This window comes from Passer montanus, unplaced genomic scaffold (genome assembly GCF_014805655.1).
Source record: "Passer montanus isolate IOZ18808 unplaced genomic scaffold, ASM1480565v1 scaffold27, whole genome shotgun sequence".
Taxonomy (NCBI): domain Eukaryota; kingdom Metazoa; phylum Chordata; class Aves; order Passeriformes; family Passeridae; genus Passer; species Passer montanus.
The window spans coordinates 1,396,564-1,414,779 of NW_024367372.1; the positions used below are offsets into that span (position 1 = coordinate 1,396,564).

The 18,216-nt window shown below is 46.9% G+C and overlaps 1 protein-coding gene across 1 annotated transcript; it reads left to right on the forward strand.

Moving 5' to 3' along the window:
* The first annotated feature begins 971 nt into the window (after positions 1-971).
* Positions 972-17,504, forward strand: ATG14 (autophagy related 14). Its single transcript, XM_039712719.1, has 10 exons — positions 972-1,189; positions 5,797-5,859; positions 5,995-6,037; positions 6,439-6,520; positions 10,826-11,063; positions 11,728-11,957; positions 12,456-12,573; positions 13,642-13,732; positions 13,847-13,932; positions 16,911-17,504. Exons 1-10 carry the CDS (start codon positions 972-974, stop codon positions 17,215-17,217), a joined length of 1,476 nt encoding a protein of 491 aa, XP_039568653.1. The 3' UTR covers positions 17,218-17,504.
* Positions 17,505-18,216: the final 712 nt, after the last annotated feature.

The window sequence follows — 18,216 nt, forward strand, 5'->3', positions numbered from 1 at the left end:
AATGTTTGCTATGGTAACTCTTGTCTTAAAAACAACAATCTTGGTTCTACCTCCACAGTGCTGTTCCTGCTTGGTGTTTGATAACACTGGGAAGGGGGGAAAGATATAGGCTGGGTAAGCTGGGAATTGCTCTTAAAAAAAAAAAAAAAAAAAAAAAAAACCTAAAAAAAAAAAAATCAAGGAGGGTAATGTGTTGTTTTCTTGCAGTTGTGTTTCTTGTGGGAAGGGGCATATGGGGATATTGTTTAAGTTATTCTGGCTTCTGTGGACTCTGTCTCCTCTAATTGCCTGCAGACAGAATAGGAAATTACTTCAAACTGAGAGGAGGTTCATATTAGGAAATATTAGTTAGCAGGAAAGACTTTTTTACTCAGAAAAGGGGTGGTGAGGCCCAGGGTGCCCAGAGCAGCTGTGGCTGCCCCTGGATCCCTGGAAGTGTCCCTGGACAGGCTGGACAGGGCTTGGAGCAGCCTGGGACAGTGGAAGTGTTCATTTCGAGGTCAGGAGCTTGGAACTGGATGCTTTTAAGGTCCCTTCTCCTCAACCCTCCTTCATCCTGTGTATTTAACTCCTCATCGTCGCTCCACCGTGGGGGCTGGGTTGAGGTAACCTCTCTCTGCGTCGCTTTTCAGGTTGTACATCGGTCTTCGCCGCTTGGACAAAGCGATTTGTGTGTCACTGTAAATACACGGCCGTGCTTTCGCTGGGAGCCGCAGTCCCCGCAGCAGCGTCACTGCCTGGTTATACTACAGCTACCCGCTGTGAAGCCCCACGGGCCGCATTCAACGCCCCCATCGCTCTGGGCCGATCCCAGCGGTGCTCCCTTTGCTCCTGCACGAGGCAAAGGGCGCAGTTTCTATTAAAAATCAGGATTTGTCCCGCGCCCTCCCCCGCTCCCGCCCGCCGCCTCAGCGCCCCTTCCCACAATGCCCTGCCCGGCAACAGCGTCCCACGTGACCCGCGGCCCCAACATGGCGGCTCCCAGCGGCCGCCGGCCGCAGCCCGCGGGGCCGGGCGGGGGCAGCGGCGCCGGGCCCGGGGCTCTGCGGGGCGCTGAGGAGGACGCCGAGGGTCTCTACGTGGCGGTGGAGCGGTGCCCGCTCTGCAACACCACGCGCCGCCGCCTCACCTGCGCCAAGTGCGTGCAGAGCGGCGACTTCGTCTTCTTCGACGGGCGCGACTCGGAGAGGTACGGGCGGCGCTGAGGGCAGCGGGGCGGCCTCTGCCTGCCCTGCCTCGGGGATGGGGGCCGGGTTGTGCCCCTTCCCCGCTGCCCCGGGGCTCGGGGGGCTCAGGGTGTGGGTGGGGAACGCTCCGGGGCCCGGCCCGGGGCTGGGGGCGGACACAGCGGGACCCGCGGTACGAGCCTTGAAATAATAATCGTTTTAATAATAATAATAATTAAGGGGTCACCCCGAGTTTCACTCGGTCAGGCGCAGATGTGTCCGTGTCGATGTAGCCACAGGAGCTCCAGGCAGCTCAGGGCACAGAGACCCGAGCAGCGTTATTTCAAACGGGTTACCTCTTTTCGTCAACACTCCTTGAAATAGTACTCTGAATCGTTAAGCAAAATTACAAAGGTGTATAAGAAAGAAAATAAACGTTTTTCTTGTGCGTATACCCATAAATGCGGACAAAAAAAGTATCCCCTGGAGTTCAGGGGCTGCTCCTTGTGGAGCGCTGGCTCTCCCTGGAGCAGCGCTGTGCCCATAAACAAATTTCCTCACGGCGTGACTCAGATGGCTCCTCCACCTCTGCTGGCCATCCCAGATTCTTCAAAAGTCCCCAGGGCCATGTCTGGAAGGGCTCTGATTCTTGGCTGGCAGCGTGGTCCCTCGTTAGCAGCTGCTGGGAGTGACTCCTGGGGCTATTTTGGGAAGGTGGCGAGCAGCCACCGCTGTGTGGGGTGGCCGTGTCCTCGCTCCAAAGGCTCCTTGTGTCCCCAGGAACAAGGGGACAGTGGTGCCTTTCACCCACCAGCGTCCACGGGAGTGGGGAAATGCTGTCAGCCGCTGTGAGTCAGCTTGCACAACTGAGACTTTAGTCTGTCACTGGATGGGTTTCCCTTTTACAATATAAAAAAGCTGTGTTGAAGAACCACAAACTAGATTTAGCCTGTCTAAAATAGGTGGAAAATGTGTAGTTGTGTGAGACCGCTTGGGGTTTTCTGCAGGTTCTATTAAAAGGTTGGATATGGAGCTTGGAATATAAACCAAGTTTGGTTTTTTTTGCCTGTCTCTTTTGCAGCCTTAAGTTTTTGGCTAAACATCAGGTTTAATTATAGAAATTCAATTGTAGCCTTTGTTAGAGTTGAAGCCCTGTTGCTTTGTATTAACCAAGGCTTAAGCAGTCTGTGCCCATCAGGAAAATGAAGTCATGAAGAAGCAGCTTTAGCCAAAGTACCAGAAGCAGCAATGTAAGAGAAAACCCTCTTTATCTTCTCACATGAGACAGGATCAGCTCTTCTGTCTGACAGTTGTCACTGCATCCTCCTGAGAAGCTTTCACTGCCCCATTTGTCTGTGGCTGGAAAAGCTCCTGTATATTTACCTTGTGTTTTTTAACTGCAAGGATTAAATCTCTTTATTTTTTTTGTCTTTTTTTCCCCCCTTCTCTGCCTGGACATCACAGTTCCATCCCTGGGGGTCACTGCTGTTTTATTAACCTGGGGCCTCCCTACACACTTTACTTCCCCAGGCTTTGTTTCTCCTGCTGCTCAGAACTTTTCCATTAATTTATTGCAGTAGTGCAATTCATTAAAAATGGCAAATTTATTTTAATGAATTAAAAGAACAGCACTCCTGTGTGAATAACACAGTGTTAACAACCTAAATATCCTCAGTGGCTGCAGGAACACTGTGCAGGGACAAAAGCTTGGGTTTTGAGGATAATGGGATTTTGTTTATACCGTGCCTGAAACATTTTGTTTGTGTTCTCTAATTAATATTTGGAGTGACTGATTTAAGAGTGCGGAAGAGGTCAGTTATCTTTGTTTGCTCTTTGTGGGTGTCTCTGAATTTCTTGTGATGTGAGCCCTGGGAGAGGGGGAGATGTTTGAAGTGGTGAGCAGCAGCACCAGGGCAGAGCCATGCAGGGACAGCTGCAGCTCAGGGGCTGCCTTTCAGCTGGTGTTTACAGCCATCGTTGTTTATTTATTTATTTTATGCCTTCTAGTAGTACCTGGGTTAATTTTAGATCAGCCACTGCTGGAGGAGTGTCATGACAAGGCCTTTGCTGAGTGGCTCAGTGTGAGACATTCAGAATGTGGAAGTGTTTGGGGGCACTTGGGCCTCCCATTTGTCTTTTTGAAATGTTACAGATGGGGGAGAAGGATCATTATCTTCCAGTTAAATAGAAAGAAACCAATCATTACTCCTTGTATCCAACCATGGTTTATTTTTATAACTTTCTTGTAAAATTTCCTTATGTGAAGACAAACAATTTAATGTTCTAATTATTTCAGATTTCATGGGACTGTATTGTGTGCTAACTTGTAGAAGAACTACAGCAAAATTGGAAGTTTTTCATCTGTCTGGGAAAAATCACACCCCGTATCTGTGAGGGGGAGAGACTGAGGAGCTGTTAAGATTAATTACTTAAGGAGAGCTACAATTAAGCATGAGTAGTCCAGAAGTCCTCCAGTAGAACAGTCACTGCCATCCTTCTTTTCATGACTAATGTGTTGTGTATTCAAAAGCCAAGCTGGCATCTTGATGTTGGTCTCAGCTCAGAGGTTCTTCTTCCTCCTGGGAGTGTCCTCCAGCCTGTTGTGTGCATAAATTCTCAGAGTGTGTTTCCCAGACTGCTGAACTGCTTTGCTTTGTGTATCTGCAGCTGGCAAAAGCCAAAGACAATGTAATTGTGACGTCTGAGCCTGGCTAATTTCTCCAAGCTATGGGTTCTGGTTAGGAATAGTGACTTTTTTCAGCAGGGGAGCTATAGTGAATACAGTGCCCTCAGCTCCTTCAGCATTAATCAACTCCTGTAGTTTAGGAAGCCCCTCTCTCTGGTTGCTTCTCTCTAATCATGAACATGTGGAAATAAGCCAGGCAACCACAGAAAATCTCACCTTAATGTGATAAGACTTGAGGAAAGAGAAACATTTCATGGGTAATTCTAGATGTTCTCTCAGTTTACATTTTATGGGAGTTCCTATAATAATTCATCCCGAGTTTTGTTTCTTTGCCAAATTGAAAGGCTAAAGATATATAAAGAAGAAGGAGTTGCAGGATGCAATTGAAATCAGAGCTATATAAAGCAGTGGAAATGTTTGCTTAGGAGAAACCTGCTGGAGGATTTGGTAGGAGCTGTTTGACATCACCGCCAAAGTGATGAGATGGAATTTCTACAGGCTTCCCAAATACTTCTGTCTTCCCTCCACAGCCAGAACTTCCTTTGTTCCTGTGTTCTTTGACAGATCATTCAGCTTTTTGCTGATGTGATGGACAGCACTTGGGTGATTCTGTTCAGTCTGTGCCCATGAATCCAGCTGAGAAACCAAGAGCTGCCAGATCACCCCAGCACTCTCCCTGGGTGGCTGCTGAGCTCTGTGTTTTGGGCCAGGGCACTTTTGGTGGCAGCTAAAGGTTGGGGTGCAGTGGGTGTGCTCTGCTCTGTGGTAAACAGGAGGCTCATGCAGGGCCTTTTGTCATTTCCAGGGTGACTCCTGGGGTGAGGACACACAGGAAGAGGGGATGAGCTGGGCTGAGCAGCTGGGCTCCAGTTGCACCACATTCCTCCAGCTCACGTGTGGCCTCTGGCTTTTGTGCCAAGCACCTGCATTTGGTTTTGGTTTGTTTTGGAAGGAAAACAGATTCTTTTGCTTGACTACAAAAGCAGCAGCCAGTGGTTTTGTTGTTCTAATGCTAATGTCATCTTGGAGGGTGGTTACACAGGCTCTGAATCCAAAGGTAGTCACCAACCTTTCAGATTTCAGCACTTGAAGGAAAAAACTGAAGCATTTTGAAGTTTTACCTGAAATCAAATCCTCAGAGTGACAGAGAGGGAAATCCAATATGTCATCCTGTCAAGGCTTAGTATACTGTTCTTTCTAAATAAAGCATAAATGTCCATTAAATGAAGGTAAAATCATAAAATCACTTGGTTTGGGTTGGAAGGGACCTTAAGGACCATCTAGTTCCAACCCCTGCCATGGGCACCTTCATGCCCCAGCCTGCCTGGCCTTGAACACTTCCAGGGATGGGGCATCTGCAAGTATCATAGCTCTAGTGGGAATGAAATCATCAATTCTATGTGTTGCAGAGAAAAATGGAATGAATTATGGAACAGTAAGGGGAGGCAGCATGTGGCTTTTCTGTATTCTCAAAGGGTGAAAACACAGGATGATGAGTCCTGTGAAAGTTCCTTTCTGATCAGTTCCCATATCCTAGAGTCCAGTGAAGCAGAGCTGAAGCAGACATTTGGGTCATGGGCTATGTGAGATAGTACTGTTAATTTCTCCAGTGACTGAAGGTTTTTAAAGTACCCCATGTTTTTTGTAACACACAAAATACTGATCTTGCTAAGCTATAAATCTAGAAATAGCAGTAATTTGCTATTTATTTGATAGTTTGACACTCTGATGTTTCTCCAGCTTAGAGGCTGTGTTGCAATTCCAGTGAGACTCATGCTCTAGAGTTCTGCAAGAGTTTTACACATTTAGCCATTAACTTCCCCAGATCAAGACAGATAGCTGAGGTTTGGAGAATCCCCAAGCTTCAATTTTATTATCTTTTTCAGACAACTTACAGTGCTGTAATTGTGCAAGATATCAATAAAAGAATTTAATCTCTTCCAGGTTTTCAGAAAAGAAAGAAAGGCTGATGCATCTTAAAACCAAACAGAGAGAATTCCAAAAACAGTAAGTTGTACTTATTAAATTGATATAAAAGCTAAGAGATCTCATAAAAGGAAACAATCTCTTCTAATACACTGTTGCTGCAGACAGACGAAGTCCAGATAGTCATAAAACTTTCAATCATGTTTTTTCCTCTAGTGTTTTGAAGGCCATGGAAGGGAAAGAAATAACTGATCAGCTGGTGAGTTGCTCCAAGTGTCCCATGGTTTTTAAACTCTCTGAATTCCTAGATCTCCTAGTTTAAAGTTACAGTTTACCTTGAGGGCATTGTGCTGCTTTCCCAAAGAGCCTGTTGTAAGCAAAACTGAAATGGGCTCTGCCAGCAGAGTGTTCCAAGCTGTCTGAGTTTTTCATTTCTCATTTGTTCAATAACTTATTTTACCAATTGACTTTATACTAAGCACTCATTTTGTTTGTGGCATTCTTCTGTGCACAAAACACTGTATGAAATATTTACTTGTTTGATCCATTCAAGAGCATCCTGCTACTTTTTGCACTAAAGCTGCTGGCTTTGCTGTTAATCATTAGTTCAGCGTGTTTGAAGTCGTTTGTGCCCTAGAGTTGCTGAATGTTCTTTTTCAGAGATGGAAAATAATGTCTTGCAAGATGAGGATTGAGCAGCTGAAACAGACCATTTGCAAAGAAAATGATGAAATGACAAGACGTGAGTAATGCCTGTGCTTTTGTGATCTGGAAAAATTCTCTGTTCCTTAGAGTGAAAAATCAATTGAGGTGAATTTGAGCATTAGTTTTTTTTTTTAAATGGTGAATTTCCAAACCATCGCTTTCTAAATCAACATGAAGGCAAATCACTGAGTGGATTTTGGCCTTTTTATGCTTGGGTTTTAATTAGCAAACAGCAGACATTATTCAGCTGGATGGAGATGGTTTTGCAGCAGCTTTCAGAGCAAATGCTTAGCAGCCTGTGACTCTGGCTGTGTCCCTAGAGATGGCTTTATTCAGTGTAGTGTTTCTGATCACTTCCTCTTGATAAGGAGGAGCAAACAGCTCTGCAGCTGTCACAGATTTCCTGAAACTGCTGAATTTTAACCCACACCTGTCTGAAAATCCTAAAATCCTACTTGAGCAAGAGTCACTGAAATGAAGGTGTAGGCTCAATTCAGAAACTTCAGCTTTTGAAACCCGTTGGATTGTTTTACACTAAATTTGCAGGGTCATTTTCAGAAGAGAATATGCAGCTCTTCTTACAACCTACATGCAAGGGAAGTAGAGGAAGCATATTCAGAAGCATATTGATTGAATCTGGGATATTTTTGTGGCTTGAAATTCAAGAGGAGCCATACAGAGAGTGGAAGCAGAGGCAGAACCTGAGAAGAATCATAAAGGATTAGCATGGGCTTGTAGAAGAGAATATGCAGCTCTCCTTACAACCTACATGCAAGGAAGCATATTCAGAAGCATATTGATTGAATCTGGGATATTTTTGTGGCTTGAAATTCAAGAGGAGCCATACAGAGAGTGGAAGCAGAGGCAGAACCTGAGAAGAATCATAAAGGATTAGCATGGGCTTGGGGTAAAAAACCAAAAAGGCTGAGATGCAAAATTATTTTCAATTAAAAAGGAGGATGGATAGTAACAATAATAAATGGATGATAAAGAAAAGGTGAATGAGCAGACAAGTGTGTTAGTTAACAGAAAAGAGAGCAATAACAGTGCAGAGAAGTCTGAAGCATTCATTCAGTGCTGCCTTTGCTTCATCTTCCTGCAAAGAAAACGGGATCAGCTGCTTGGCCAGGTTAAATCTGACATCATGAGAGGACTGCAGGCTAAGGAAAGGAGACAGACAGCTACACATTGATTTGCTTTATGGAAGCCAAGGAGCAAGCTGAAGTGGTCTGTGGAGCACTTGGGAACACGTGAGGGAGCGAGGGTGTGTGAGCAGCTGAAAACAGTCCCTGCTTTCAAAGGGTGCAGGAAGGGAGAGCCTCAAAGTGATGGCACAGGCATCCTGCCACAGACCTGGGGGGCTCTGCTGGTAACTGACAGGTAAGGTGGTTAAAAATAGCCATCACTTGGTCATGATACTCACGTCAAATCCATGTTTTGTTATTTATGTCATGGTATTCATGTCAAATCAACCCCTCATCTGGGGACCAAGTGGTGCAGTGGAGGACGAAGCAGAAGCTGCACGTAATTTGGATTTGGGCACTGCCTGAAACTGTCTTGTGAGCAAACAGAATTTGCTCTGGGTGTAACCCCTGCAAGGTCATCACAAAGGGTTAGAAAAGCTGCATTCAGAGAGTGGTGGCACTGGTCAAGCTGAGGAGGTGAGACAGGTGGAGCTCAGCAGGAGCCAGTTCCTGGCCCAGTTCTCCTCAGTATTTCCCATAATAGCTCAGTAGAATAGAGGGTGGAATGGAGGAAGCCAGGCTGGATGGTGAAATGACTTCTCTGGAGACCAGGACCAAATTCAAAATCATGCAGATAAATAGACAGCATCATCTAAAAAGGACAAAATCAAGGTACACATTGTTGTAAAGAGAAACACAAACCCAGAATGGGGGATGGTGGTGAGATTTGTTAGGAAGGGATCTGGGGAATTGCAAATTAAATAAAATTTATCAATCTTGTGCTGCTCCAGAAAGGTTCAGGCCTCTTTCTGGGTTAAGTACTATAAGTGCTGTATTTAAGATGGAAGCAGTTATCCTGCTGTGCCAGGTGTTGCTGTTGCTTCAGTGGAAGCCTGGTGTCCCATTTAAACAATTTTAAAAAGATACAAATCATCTGAGGAAAGTCTGAGCATTGGAAATTAAATAGAACAGCTAAGAAAATTTGTGTTTGGTTTAGAGAGGAGGAAGTTGAAGAAAAACAAGCTTTTCAGTGGGTAGAAGATGATTGTTATGGAGATTAGATTATGACTTTTTGTCTTTTGCCTGTGAAGAAAGGAGAAGAGGAAATCAATGTGACTTTAAGGAATTAGTCACCTCTTCTCAAAATGCTCGGCTCTGGAGGTGGCAGAGTGTCAGGACCAACCAGGGAGTGGGGTTCTCCATTTTCCCACTCTTCTCTGGAATTTATTATCTGCAACTTTTGCAACTTCTCTTGATTCACAGTGGATTTGATTAGATGTAACCAAAAAACTGAGCTGACTGTTGCCCAACTAACCTATTGTTAGCTCAGTTGCTTTTGGAGAGAGACCAGAAATGAATTCTAGCTGTGAGTAGCCAACAGATCAGGATCCAACATGGTCACTTTTGGGCCGCATTAAAAAGTGTGAAAAGGTTGTTTCTCTGCTCTTGGATGTGGCATAGTTTAATTTTCTGAAATAAAAGACATTTCTAGAACGCTGGGTTTCTGCTTTTGGAGTTCACTCTCCTGGAAACCTCAATAAGTGGTGTGCTTAAAATAATGTTTTAAACTCTTTGTGTTTGCCTTCTTTCTGTGCAGAACAGTTCAAGGAGACAGGCTTGCAAATCTCTGGCAGAGCTCTCTGGGCAGAGATCAGTGTGCCTGGGCTTGCATTTATCAGGCAGTGCAGGTGTGTGGGACACAGTGGTGTTCCTGGGGACAGATTTTTAATCACCTCATAAACTGGGTCATAAAGCAGAGGTGCTGTGCAGAGGGCAGGACAGTTGTGGGACTGCTGAAGAGGAAATGTGAGTGCATTGTCTCCCCTGTTCCCAAATAATTGCTGTTGGACCTGCAGGGAAGGGAGTTCACTCTGAAAAAGTAGCCTTTCAAGTCAAAAATGAATGTGAAAATTGAACAGCTGGACCTTTTCCTCCTTGTCCTGTCTCCTGTTCTTTATGCAAAGGGAGAGTTTGGGAATATGACTGCAAGTGTTAATTGATTTTCTGTTGATGTTACAGGATTGCTTAAAGGAAAGGGAATTACAGCTGACACATAGGGATTCAGGCATTGCTCAGAAAAAAGTGGATTTTTCTACTGCTTCTCTAATAAGGGTCACTTATTTAGATTATATAAACCTGAGGATTATTAGTTCTTATCTTCATGGAGGAGTTTTTCTCACCTCCTTTAATTTGGGACTTTGCATCTCCCACATACCAGATCTTCCTTCCTACCAGACACACCATGGATTGCAGCAGATCAGATGACTGGAAATAATTCCTGATGTTCAGAGAGAGCAGCCTCTGTCTGCAGGGGCAGGCACATTTCAAACTAGGGCACAGGGAGAGTTTAAACTTGGGGAGAGCACAAGAAATCTTTCCCTGTGCTTTTAAAAGACAGAGGTGGCTGACTCTCATTACTGCAGCTATTTATTTTATATCTGAATTAGCAGATTATAGGCTCATCAAGGTTGCAAAAGACCTCTAAGATCATCAGGCCCAGCCTTGGATGCTTCAAGATGCTCTTGCAGGGTATTTTTCCAAGCCTCAGTGTGCCTCACACGTGGAGTGAATCCAGGCAGTTGCAGCACTTCATCCCATGAGCACAATTCCCATTTGTGAGTGGAAAGGGAGCTAGCCAGTGTTCCCTGTGGGAACAAGGAGCCTGCACTGTTGGGATCCAAGTGCTGTGAGAGCACATCCATGAGAGAATCCCAAATAACCCACACTACCAGCAGCAGAGGTGCCAGGGCTGCTGAATGAAGATGCTATCTGCACTTGATTTTGGCTGCAAGCAGGGCAGGGCTTTTTTGACCAGCACGATAGAAACGTGTACAGTCAGGCTATTTCTGTCAGGATGATTACCTCAGGAGTTTAATTAAACTGGGAGATCTTGGCTTTTGTGCTCCAAATCCAGAAATAGCTGGGTAAAAGATAGGGAAAGAATAATCCCAGTTGCAGTCTCTTGGAGATCTCCAGAGGAGATAAAAAAGTTATACCACTGAGCAGCTGGAAGAAGTTAATAGTTTAGCAGGGTTTTCTGTTTTAAGCTGCCATAGATCTTGTTTTCCATAAATATTAATAAAGCTTTTCTCAAGCTTTTCCTACAAGCACTTCCCAGCTCCTTTTCCAAGGGCTAACATCTGCTGCTGTTCTCACAGACACAGAGGGGCTGCTGAGGATTAAAGAGGAGAACCAGAAGCATTATCGCAGGGCTCAGAGGCACCAGGAGAAGAAGGAGAAGATCCAGAAGCACAACAGGAAGCTGGGAGACCTGGTGGAGAAAAAAACCTTCGACCTGAAAACGCAGTACGAGCACCTGGCGAACCTCCGGCGCGCGCACATCCTGGAGCTGACCTCGGTCATCTTCCCCATGGAGGAGGTGAAGACAAGCATGAGGTATGGCAGGCTTGTCCTTTTGGGGTCGTTTTGCATGGCTTTAGGCACCCAGAAGAGAGTTGTGTCAGTCTGTAGGTGGTCTGGCTCCCTTAGGGTCTGTGGGGAGGAGGAGGAGGAGGAGGAGTTGTGTTCTCACCCACAGAGAGAGGTCCAGGATGGAAGAATCTGAATCTGGAGGTGCTTGCATCTCCCCACTGAGGGATAACAGCTGTCCTCTGTTCAGCTTCCTTAAAATATGGATTCCCCATCCCTGGAAGTGTCCAGGGCCAGGCTGGACAGGGCATAGAGCAGCCTGGTCTAGTAGAAGGTGTCCCTACCCGTGGCAGGGGTGGAATGAGATGAGGTGTCCCTTCCAACCCAAACCTTTCTAAGATTCTACAAAAACAGGTAATTAAAATCCCAGAGCAAATTAAAGTAATTTTGGGAATGAAGAGTTTTGCAGAAGTGGTCTATAAGGTCCTTTCCAACCCAAACCATTCCTGGATTCTACAAAAACAGCCAAATAAAAACCCCAGAACAAATGACAGTACTTTTGGGACTGAGGACTTTTACAGGAGCACTCCTACAAGCACTTTGCCCTTGGTGAAACCTGGCTCAGTGCCTGCCAAGTGTGTGTCTGATTCCATTCCCAACCACTTCTTTCCAACCCCTCTGGGCCCTGCAGGGACCCTGCAGACGTGTCCTCAGAGAGTGACAATGCCATGACCTCCAGCACTGTGAGCAAGCTGGCAGAGGCACGGAGAACCACGTACCTGTCTGGGAGGTGGGTGTGTGACGACCACAACGGGGACACCAGCATCAGCATCACGGGGCCCTGGATCATCCTCCCCAACAACGGGGACTACTCTGCCTACTACAACTGGGTGGAGGAGAAGAAGACCACACAGGGACCTGGTAAGGGGCAAGGCATGGTTTTAGGCAGCTGGGACATTTGGGTGCCAGCAGAAGGCACTGAGGAGTAGTAGACTGGTCCATTTGTTCTCAGCCTGAGCCAGAAATAAATGGCAGAATTTTAGGAGAAGATTCCCTGCCCCGTTGGAATTAGGTGGTCTTTAAGGTCCCTTCCAACCCAAACCATTCTGTGATTTTATGACTAGTCTTCTGAAATCTTCTTTTGCATGAAATGCTCACTGGCATGCACAGCACAGTGAAATAGAGAAAGTTAATTATTCACAGTTTTGACACAGTTCACATGTCATCATCTTAACAGGAATTCCAAGAATTACTATTTTCTTCCAACTTCTGACAGATTTCACTGGAAATGATTGCAGATTCAGGCTGTTCTCCATACTTAGAAATGACATATTCCAGAGTAGACTCCAGGAACATATTAACACACCCACTGAGACTTCATTTAAAACAAAGATTTCATGTTGTTTTTATTTCTTTCAGATATGGAACATAATAACCCTGCTCATACCATCAGTGCTGCATTGTGCTATGCAACTCAGCTCGTTAACACTTTGTCTCTCATACTTGATGTAAATCTTCCCAAGAAGCTCTGCAACAGGCAAGTAAAAACACAGCAGGGGAATCTGTGACCTTAGATCAGGTCAGTTTGAGGAGTAAAGTCATGGATTGGAACAGCTTTTGATAACACAGGTGGCTTGTGGATTTTTGTGCTGTTTGAGGGGAGGCCTAGCAGGATTTTAGGGCACAGTTAACAGTCCCTCCCTTTTTACCTCTTGAGAGGGAAGCCAACCATCACAGTTGAAAATAACACCTCTCTAATTGACATATTCAGCATCCTCAAATGAGAGATTAAACATGGCAGTGCACGAATGGCACTTTTCATTTTACTGGACCCCACTGTGCTTCACAAAATCCCAGCCCAGTGCAGCAGCTCTGGAACAGCTCTGCTGCCTCCTGTGCTGTAGGACAAGTGGTTTAATATGGCCTGGCAGCAGTGTCATTCCCAATGGGATGAAAAACCCATGGGCAGCACACCTAGAGCACTGTTAGAATTTTGGTGTCTGTGTGGAGCAGCTGGGATCTGCACAGAAGGAGCTGCAGACCTGCTCAGACTGCCAGGGGTTCCAGATGTGCTGCTGAGATTCTTTCAAGTGTTTTAAAGTAGTGGTTGTCAAAGTGAGGGCACAAAAGTTGTGTAGGGTGTCAGCTTTTCCCCACCCTGTGGCTGGGGGTTTGGAACCAGATGATCTGAAAGTCCCTTCCAACCCAAACCAATCTGTGATTCTCTGATTTTGTTTGGGTGTTCAGCCCTCACAGAAGGAAAAGGTTGGGAACAGGAAATGATGCAAGACTTTAAAGGAGATCTGAAACAGTTTGGCTCTGGTGGATCTGAGTTCCCTGCAGTTCACACCACCTGTCCTGTGCAAACTGGTGAGGTCAGGGCAAGCAGAGCTTGATGATAAAATGCTCACAGTCCTGCTAGGTTTAAAATTAATCTCCTCAGCACTCTAGAACTGGCTGTAGACTTTGAACAAGTGCTCGCTGTGAGGATTTTTACTCCAGGATTTGTTAGGAAGCCAGGGCATGGAATGCTGATGCTTCTAGTAAGTGTATTTTCACAGAATTTTGTTTTCTGTGTGTTTTTGTGTGTGTGGTGTTTTAACAGTGAATTCTGTGGAGAGAATCTCAGCAGACACAGGTTCACACGGGCAGTGAAGAAGCTGAATGCTAATATCCTTCACCTCTGCTTCTCTCAGGTAGGGAGGAGGCACATTTGATATCTTTGAATAGCTTTTTAAATATCAGCTGTGCCTGCTGGTTTCCTTCAGGATCTGCTCATGTTTTGTTTTTTTTTCCTTTCCCCATGTCAGCATGTAAATTTAGATCTGTTGCACCCCCTGCATACCCTCAGGAACCTCATGTACCTGGTCAGCCCAGACACCGAGAACTTGGGCAGGTAAGAACAGCAAAATATGAAATCTTCTGTGGCTGAATCCCTTTGGAATTGATGCCTTGTTACTTGTGAGGGAAATTCTCTTCTGCTGTGCCTATAGACCAGTCCTCAGCACAGAAATCAGGGTAGTTCTAGGAGAAGGAAAGACTGGACAGACAAAGGGGCTCCTGAGTAGGGAATTAAATTTCACAGACGTGTGTTTGCTGTGCTTCTGCCTGTGGCAGGCTCAGCTGGAGGCTCTGCAGCTGGTGATGGACTCATTTCCCCTACACCCAGGAGCAGGAACTCCTTCCCTGCAGGGAACAGCAGCACAAATGCCAGGCAGCTTTGCCATGCTCCAAGTGTGACCCTTGCCAACATGCAAATACCTGAGAGCATCCAGAAATACAAACACTGACAAGAATCCCAGGCAAAACTTTCCCAGAATACTTCCAGTCAATGAACTGCCTAGACCAAAGCTGACCCTTTAAATAATACTCATTTATATGTAAATTAAGATTAAAGACAACTGTTCTCTTAGCTTAGAACGTGATGAAAAGAACATCAGTTCTGGCATGCATGCAGCAGGTTTAATAATTTATTTCTTTTTTTACAAGTTAAATATAAGAAAGCAAACAACACTGATTTCCCCATTGGAATAACCCAGACACAAGTCAGTTATGCCCAAGACAGTCTGCAAATATTTGTTTGATGTGCCTGGTGTTTTATTCCCCCCTTAAACACAGTGATGTTCTGAAATCTACTTTTCTGCTTTGTTCTCTTGTACGGATCTGGTTTTATTCAAAAACCTGCAGTGCCACTAAGAGGAGCTGCCTGTTCCCACTTCCTTGTGTTCTCTGGATATATCCATACTGATTCAGCCCACAGACACGGGGAGCCACATTTTTGTAGAAGATTATGGACAAAAATCTGTGCTTGCTGCATGAAGTAGAGTGCTGGAAATAGCCAGAGGATGGAGAGCTGTGTCCTCAAAGGAAAGCAGCTGCTCTGAAGGGTGCAGGGGCTGCAGTGGGCACCTGTGCAGGTGTCACAGAGCTCCCCGTGCATCAGCTGGGTGCAGAGAGTAAAGAAAGGGTTACAGGAGAGCTGGATAAAATAGCCAGCAGGCTGCTGGATGGCTTTACAGACCCCACTGGGAGCAGAGAGTCTGAGCTGGCTGAAACGAGGCACATGCACTTAGCAGAGACATCAATTACCCACAGGAATGAAGGTGGGGATTCTGTTTCCTTCTGTCATCCTCTCAAGGCTGGATGAGTTTCTGGGATGGATGCTGTCATCAGGCAGGAGTTGCTGGGCTCAGGACAGGGAGAAGGGTGGGACCCAGTGGCCTTTGTTAGAGAGGAGGTCACTTGAGATGATCTAATGGGCCCTTCTGGCCTCAACCCTGATGACTCCTTCTTGTGTTGCCTTGTTAAGCAAAAGGCTTTGCCAGGAGGCAGCGCTCCCATTGCTTTCCAGATTATGAAAGAGGAGTGTTTGCCTTTAATTTCTCAGCTGCTGCAGAGTTTGCAGCAACCAGCTCTCTTTGTTTTCCTTTAGATACCTAAGCCTGTGGTTGTCTGACAATCTCCTTTATATGCTGCTGTTTTCATATGCTTATAATTTTACCAAGCTTTAATTATCTGGATTAATATTTCCCATGACAAATCACTGCTTAAGGCTCCTTCTCCCAGTAAGGCTGGATAAACTCTTGCCTGTGTTAAATGGTTACTGTGTTTAATGGTGGGACTCAGTGATCTTGGGGGTCTTTTCCAACCTAAATTATTGCATGATTCCATCAAATTCCTGCTCGTGTTCAGGGGGCAGTTTTGTGGCTTGGAGCGAACTCTGTCAGGGACTCTCCTTGCTGTGGGGAATCTGCCTTTTTCCGTGGAACACAGGCAGCCCAAAGCAGAGGGATGGGGCAGGATGCAATCGCCTCTCCCACCAGGCAGTGGCAGCAGGGAACTCTTGAGTCACAGTGCAGGTGGGATCCTGCAGGACCCTGGAGATGCAGCCCCTGGCCCTGCTCAGAGCTCTGCCCACCACTGGAGCATCTCCCTGCCCAGGAGAGGCTGAGGGAGCTGGGGCTGTCCACCTGAGAGGGGCCTCAGCCCTGTCTGAGGGCTCAGAGACAGAGCAGGCTCTGCTCCAGGGGCCAGCCATGGCACATGGGGAACGAGCAGGAACTGATGCCCACAAGTCCCACCTGAACCTGAGGAAGAACTTCCCTGTGCAGTGACTGAGCCCTGGACAACAGAGAGGGTGTGGAGCTCCCTCACTGGGGACATTCCAGAGCCATCTGGACCCAATCTTGTGCCCTGGGATGACCCTGCTGCAGCAGGGAGATTGCACCAGATGAGCCACTGTGGTCACTTCCAGCCTGAGCCACTCTGTGACTTGGTGGGGTTTGGAGTGTCTCCAGGGGAGACCCCTATGGTGACTTCCAGCCTGAGCCACTCTGTGACTCTGTGGTGGGGTTTGGAGTGTCTCCAGGGGAGACCCCTCAGCCTCTCTGGGCAGCCTGTGCCAGTGTCTGGCCAACCTCAGAGTGAGAAAGAGCTTGAGGTGTTGCTCGGGGCAGAGTGGGAAGTCTCCACTGGTGAGACTCTGAAGTGTCTCTGCTTGTGCCAGACCTGGGAGTTGCCTGACAGAGCTGAGCTTGAGGCCTGGCCAGGGCTGGTGTTGGAAATTAAAGCTGCTCCACATCAAGCCAGGATTCCCACCAATGATGCCCTGAGTTATCACCAGCAGCTTTCTCTGCTGTGTTTCTCTGTCCCTGCCAGAGCAGAACTGCTCTCCCACCGTTCCTGCTCCGTGGTCTGGAACCCTGTCCCTTCCTGGGCCAAGTGTTTGTGTCACATCCAAGGGGGTGGCACCAAGTTCCCTCTGCAGCTCCTGCGCCAGCTGACAGAGACAGGGCATTAATCTCTGCTGTGCCCTGGCAGAGCAGGGTGCTGTGGGGTGGGAGGACACTGATGGCACCGTGTCCTCACCCCCAGGTCCGGCCCCTTCGAAATCAGCGCCGACCTGGAGGACTCCATGGAGTTCGTGGAGCCCAGCGCGGCGGGCGAGACGGACGAGAGCGGCGACGAGCACGTGAGCGACGAGGAGACGGACCTGGGCACGGACTGGGAGAACCTGCCCAGCCCCAGGTTCTGTGACATCCCCTCGCAGCAGGTGGAGATGCTGCAGAGCCAGAGCAGCCAGGTGTCCCAGCCCATCGCCAGCAGCAGCGCGGGCGGGATGATCTCGTCCGCCGCCGCCTCGGTCACCTCGTGGCTCAAGGCCTACACCGGGCACCGCTAGCGGGCACAGGGGGCTGTGCCAGGAACCCCTCCCCGACTGGGCTGTAGTCAACCTTTACCTATTCAGTTAAGTAGTGCCTGGAACAAAGGAAAGGTCAGACTTGCGTTTTGTAAACCGGAGAAAACCTTTTTATTTCCCCAAGATGACCGTGACGGCCCCGTTTTGTAAATTAGCTCCGTGCTCCCGACGGATCCTGCGAGGGCACTCGGATCCTGCGAGGGCACTTCGTGTCTTGGTTCTGTGCATCGAGGATTGGCAAAGGACCCAGCAACCTCCAGCTCTACTTTCTGAAGGAGAAACAGGTTTTGGAGTGTTTGGATCAGGATGAGCGCAGGGAAGGCTGCTCAGGGTGCGGTCTGGACAGTGGTGCAAATGCAGTTCCCACTTTCTTAACTCCTTATAGGGTTTTCCTTTGTGTGTGTGTTTTAAATCTGTCTTGCATAATGCAAAAATGCATATTTCTAGATTTTTTTCATTCAGGACATGAAAATTATGCATTTTTAACATGTTTTCTAATCTCTGTTGCCATATTTTTAATACAAACGATCAGCATGGACAGGGAATTCACACAGCAAATTGCTCTTGGTTTAGATTTGGTTGTGAATCTTTACCCAGTTTTGCCATAGAAAACTGGCTTGTTTCATGCTGTTTCCACTAGTAGGTGTAGAAGTTTTGTGTTGTGCTGCGGCACACAGGCTCTGTACTCTTAATACCATACACCAAAGAAACACTGGACATTCTCTTGCTAGACCCACATTGGATGCTGATACAGAATTGCATTGTTGCAATAATATCCATCGGTTACCACACCATGTTGCCACTTCTTAGCTTTAGAAAAACCCCATTTCAAGACAGTTTGGTGAAGTCACACGCTCTCCACACTACATGTGTTTTTAACCCTATTTTATTGTGTTTTCATGGTGGGGTTTGTTGTTTACTGACTGCCAAGAAGTTGGTTTGGTTCCCCTGGCACAGCTGGCTCGTGGAACCCCAGGAGGT

Coding starts and splice junctions, on each gene's coding strand:
- ATG14 (XM_039712719.1), top strand. CDS start 972: ATGGCGGCTCCCAGCGGCCGCCGGCCGCAGCCCGCGGGGCCGGGCGGG. Junction 12,574..13,641: donor CCCAAGAAGCTCTGCAACAG/GCAAGTAAAAAC, acceptor GTGTTTTAACAG/TGAATTCTGTGGAGAGAATC. Junction 13,933..16,910: donor GACACCGAGAACTTGGGCAG/GTAAGAACAGCA, acceptor CCTCACCCCCAG/GTCCGGCCCCTTCGAAATCA.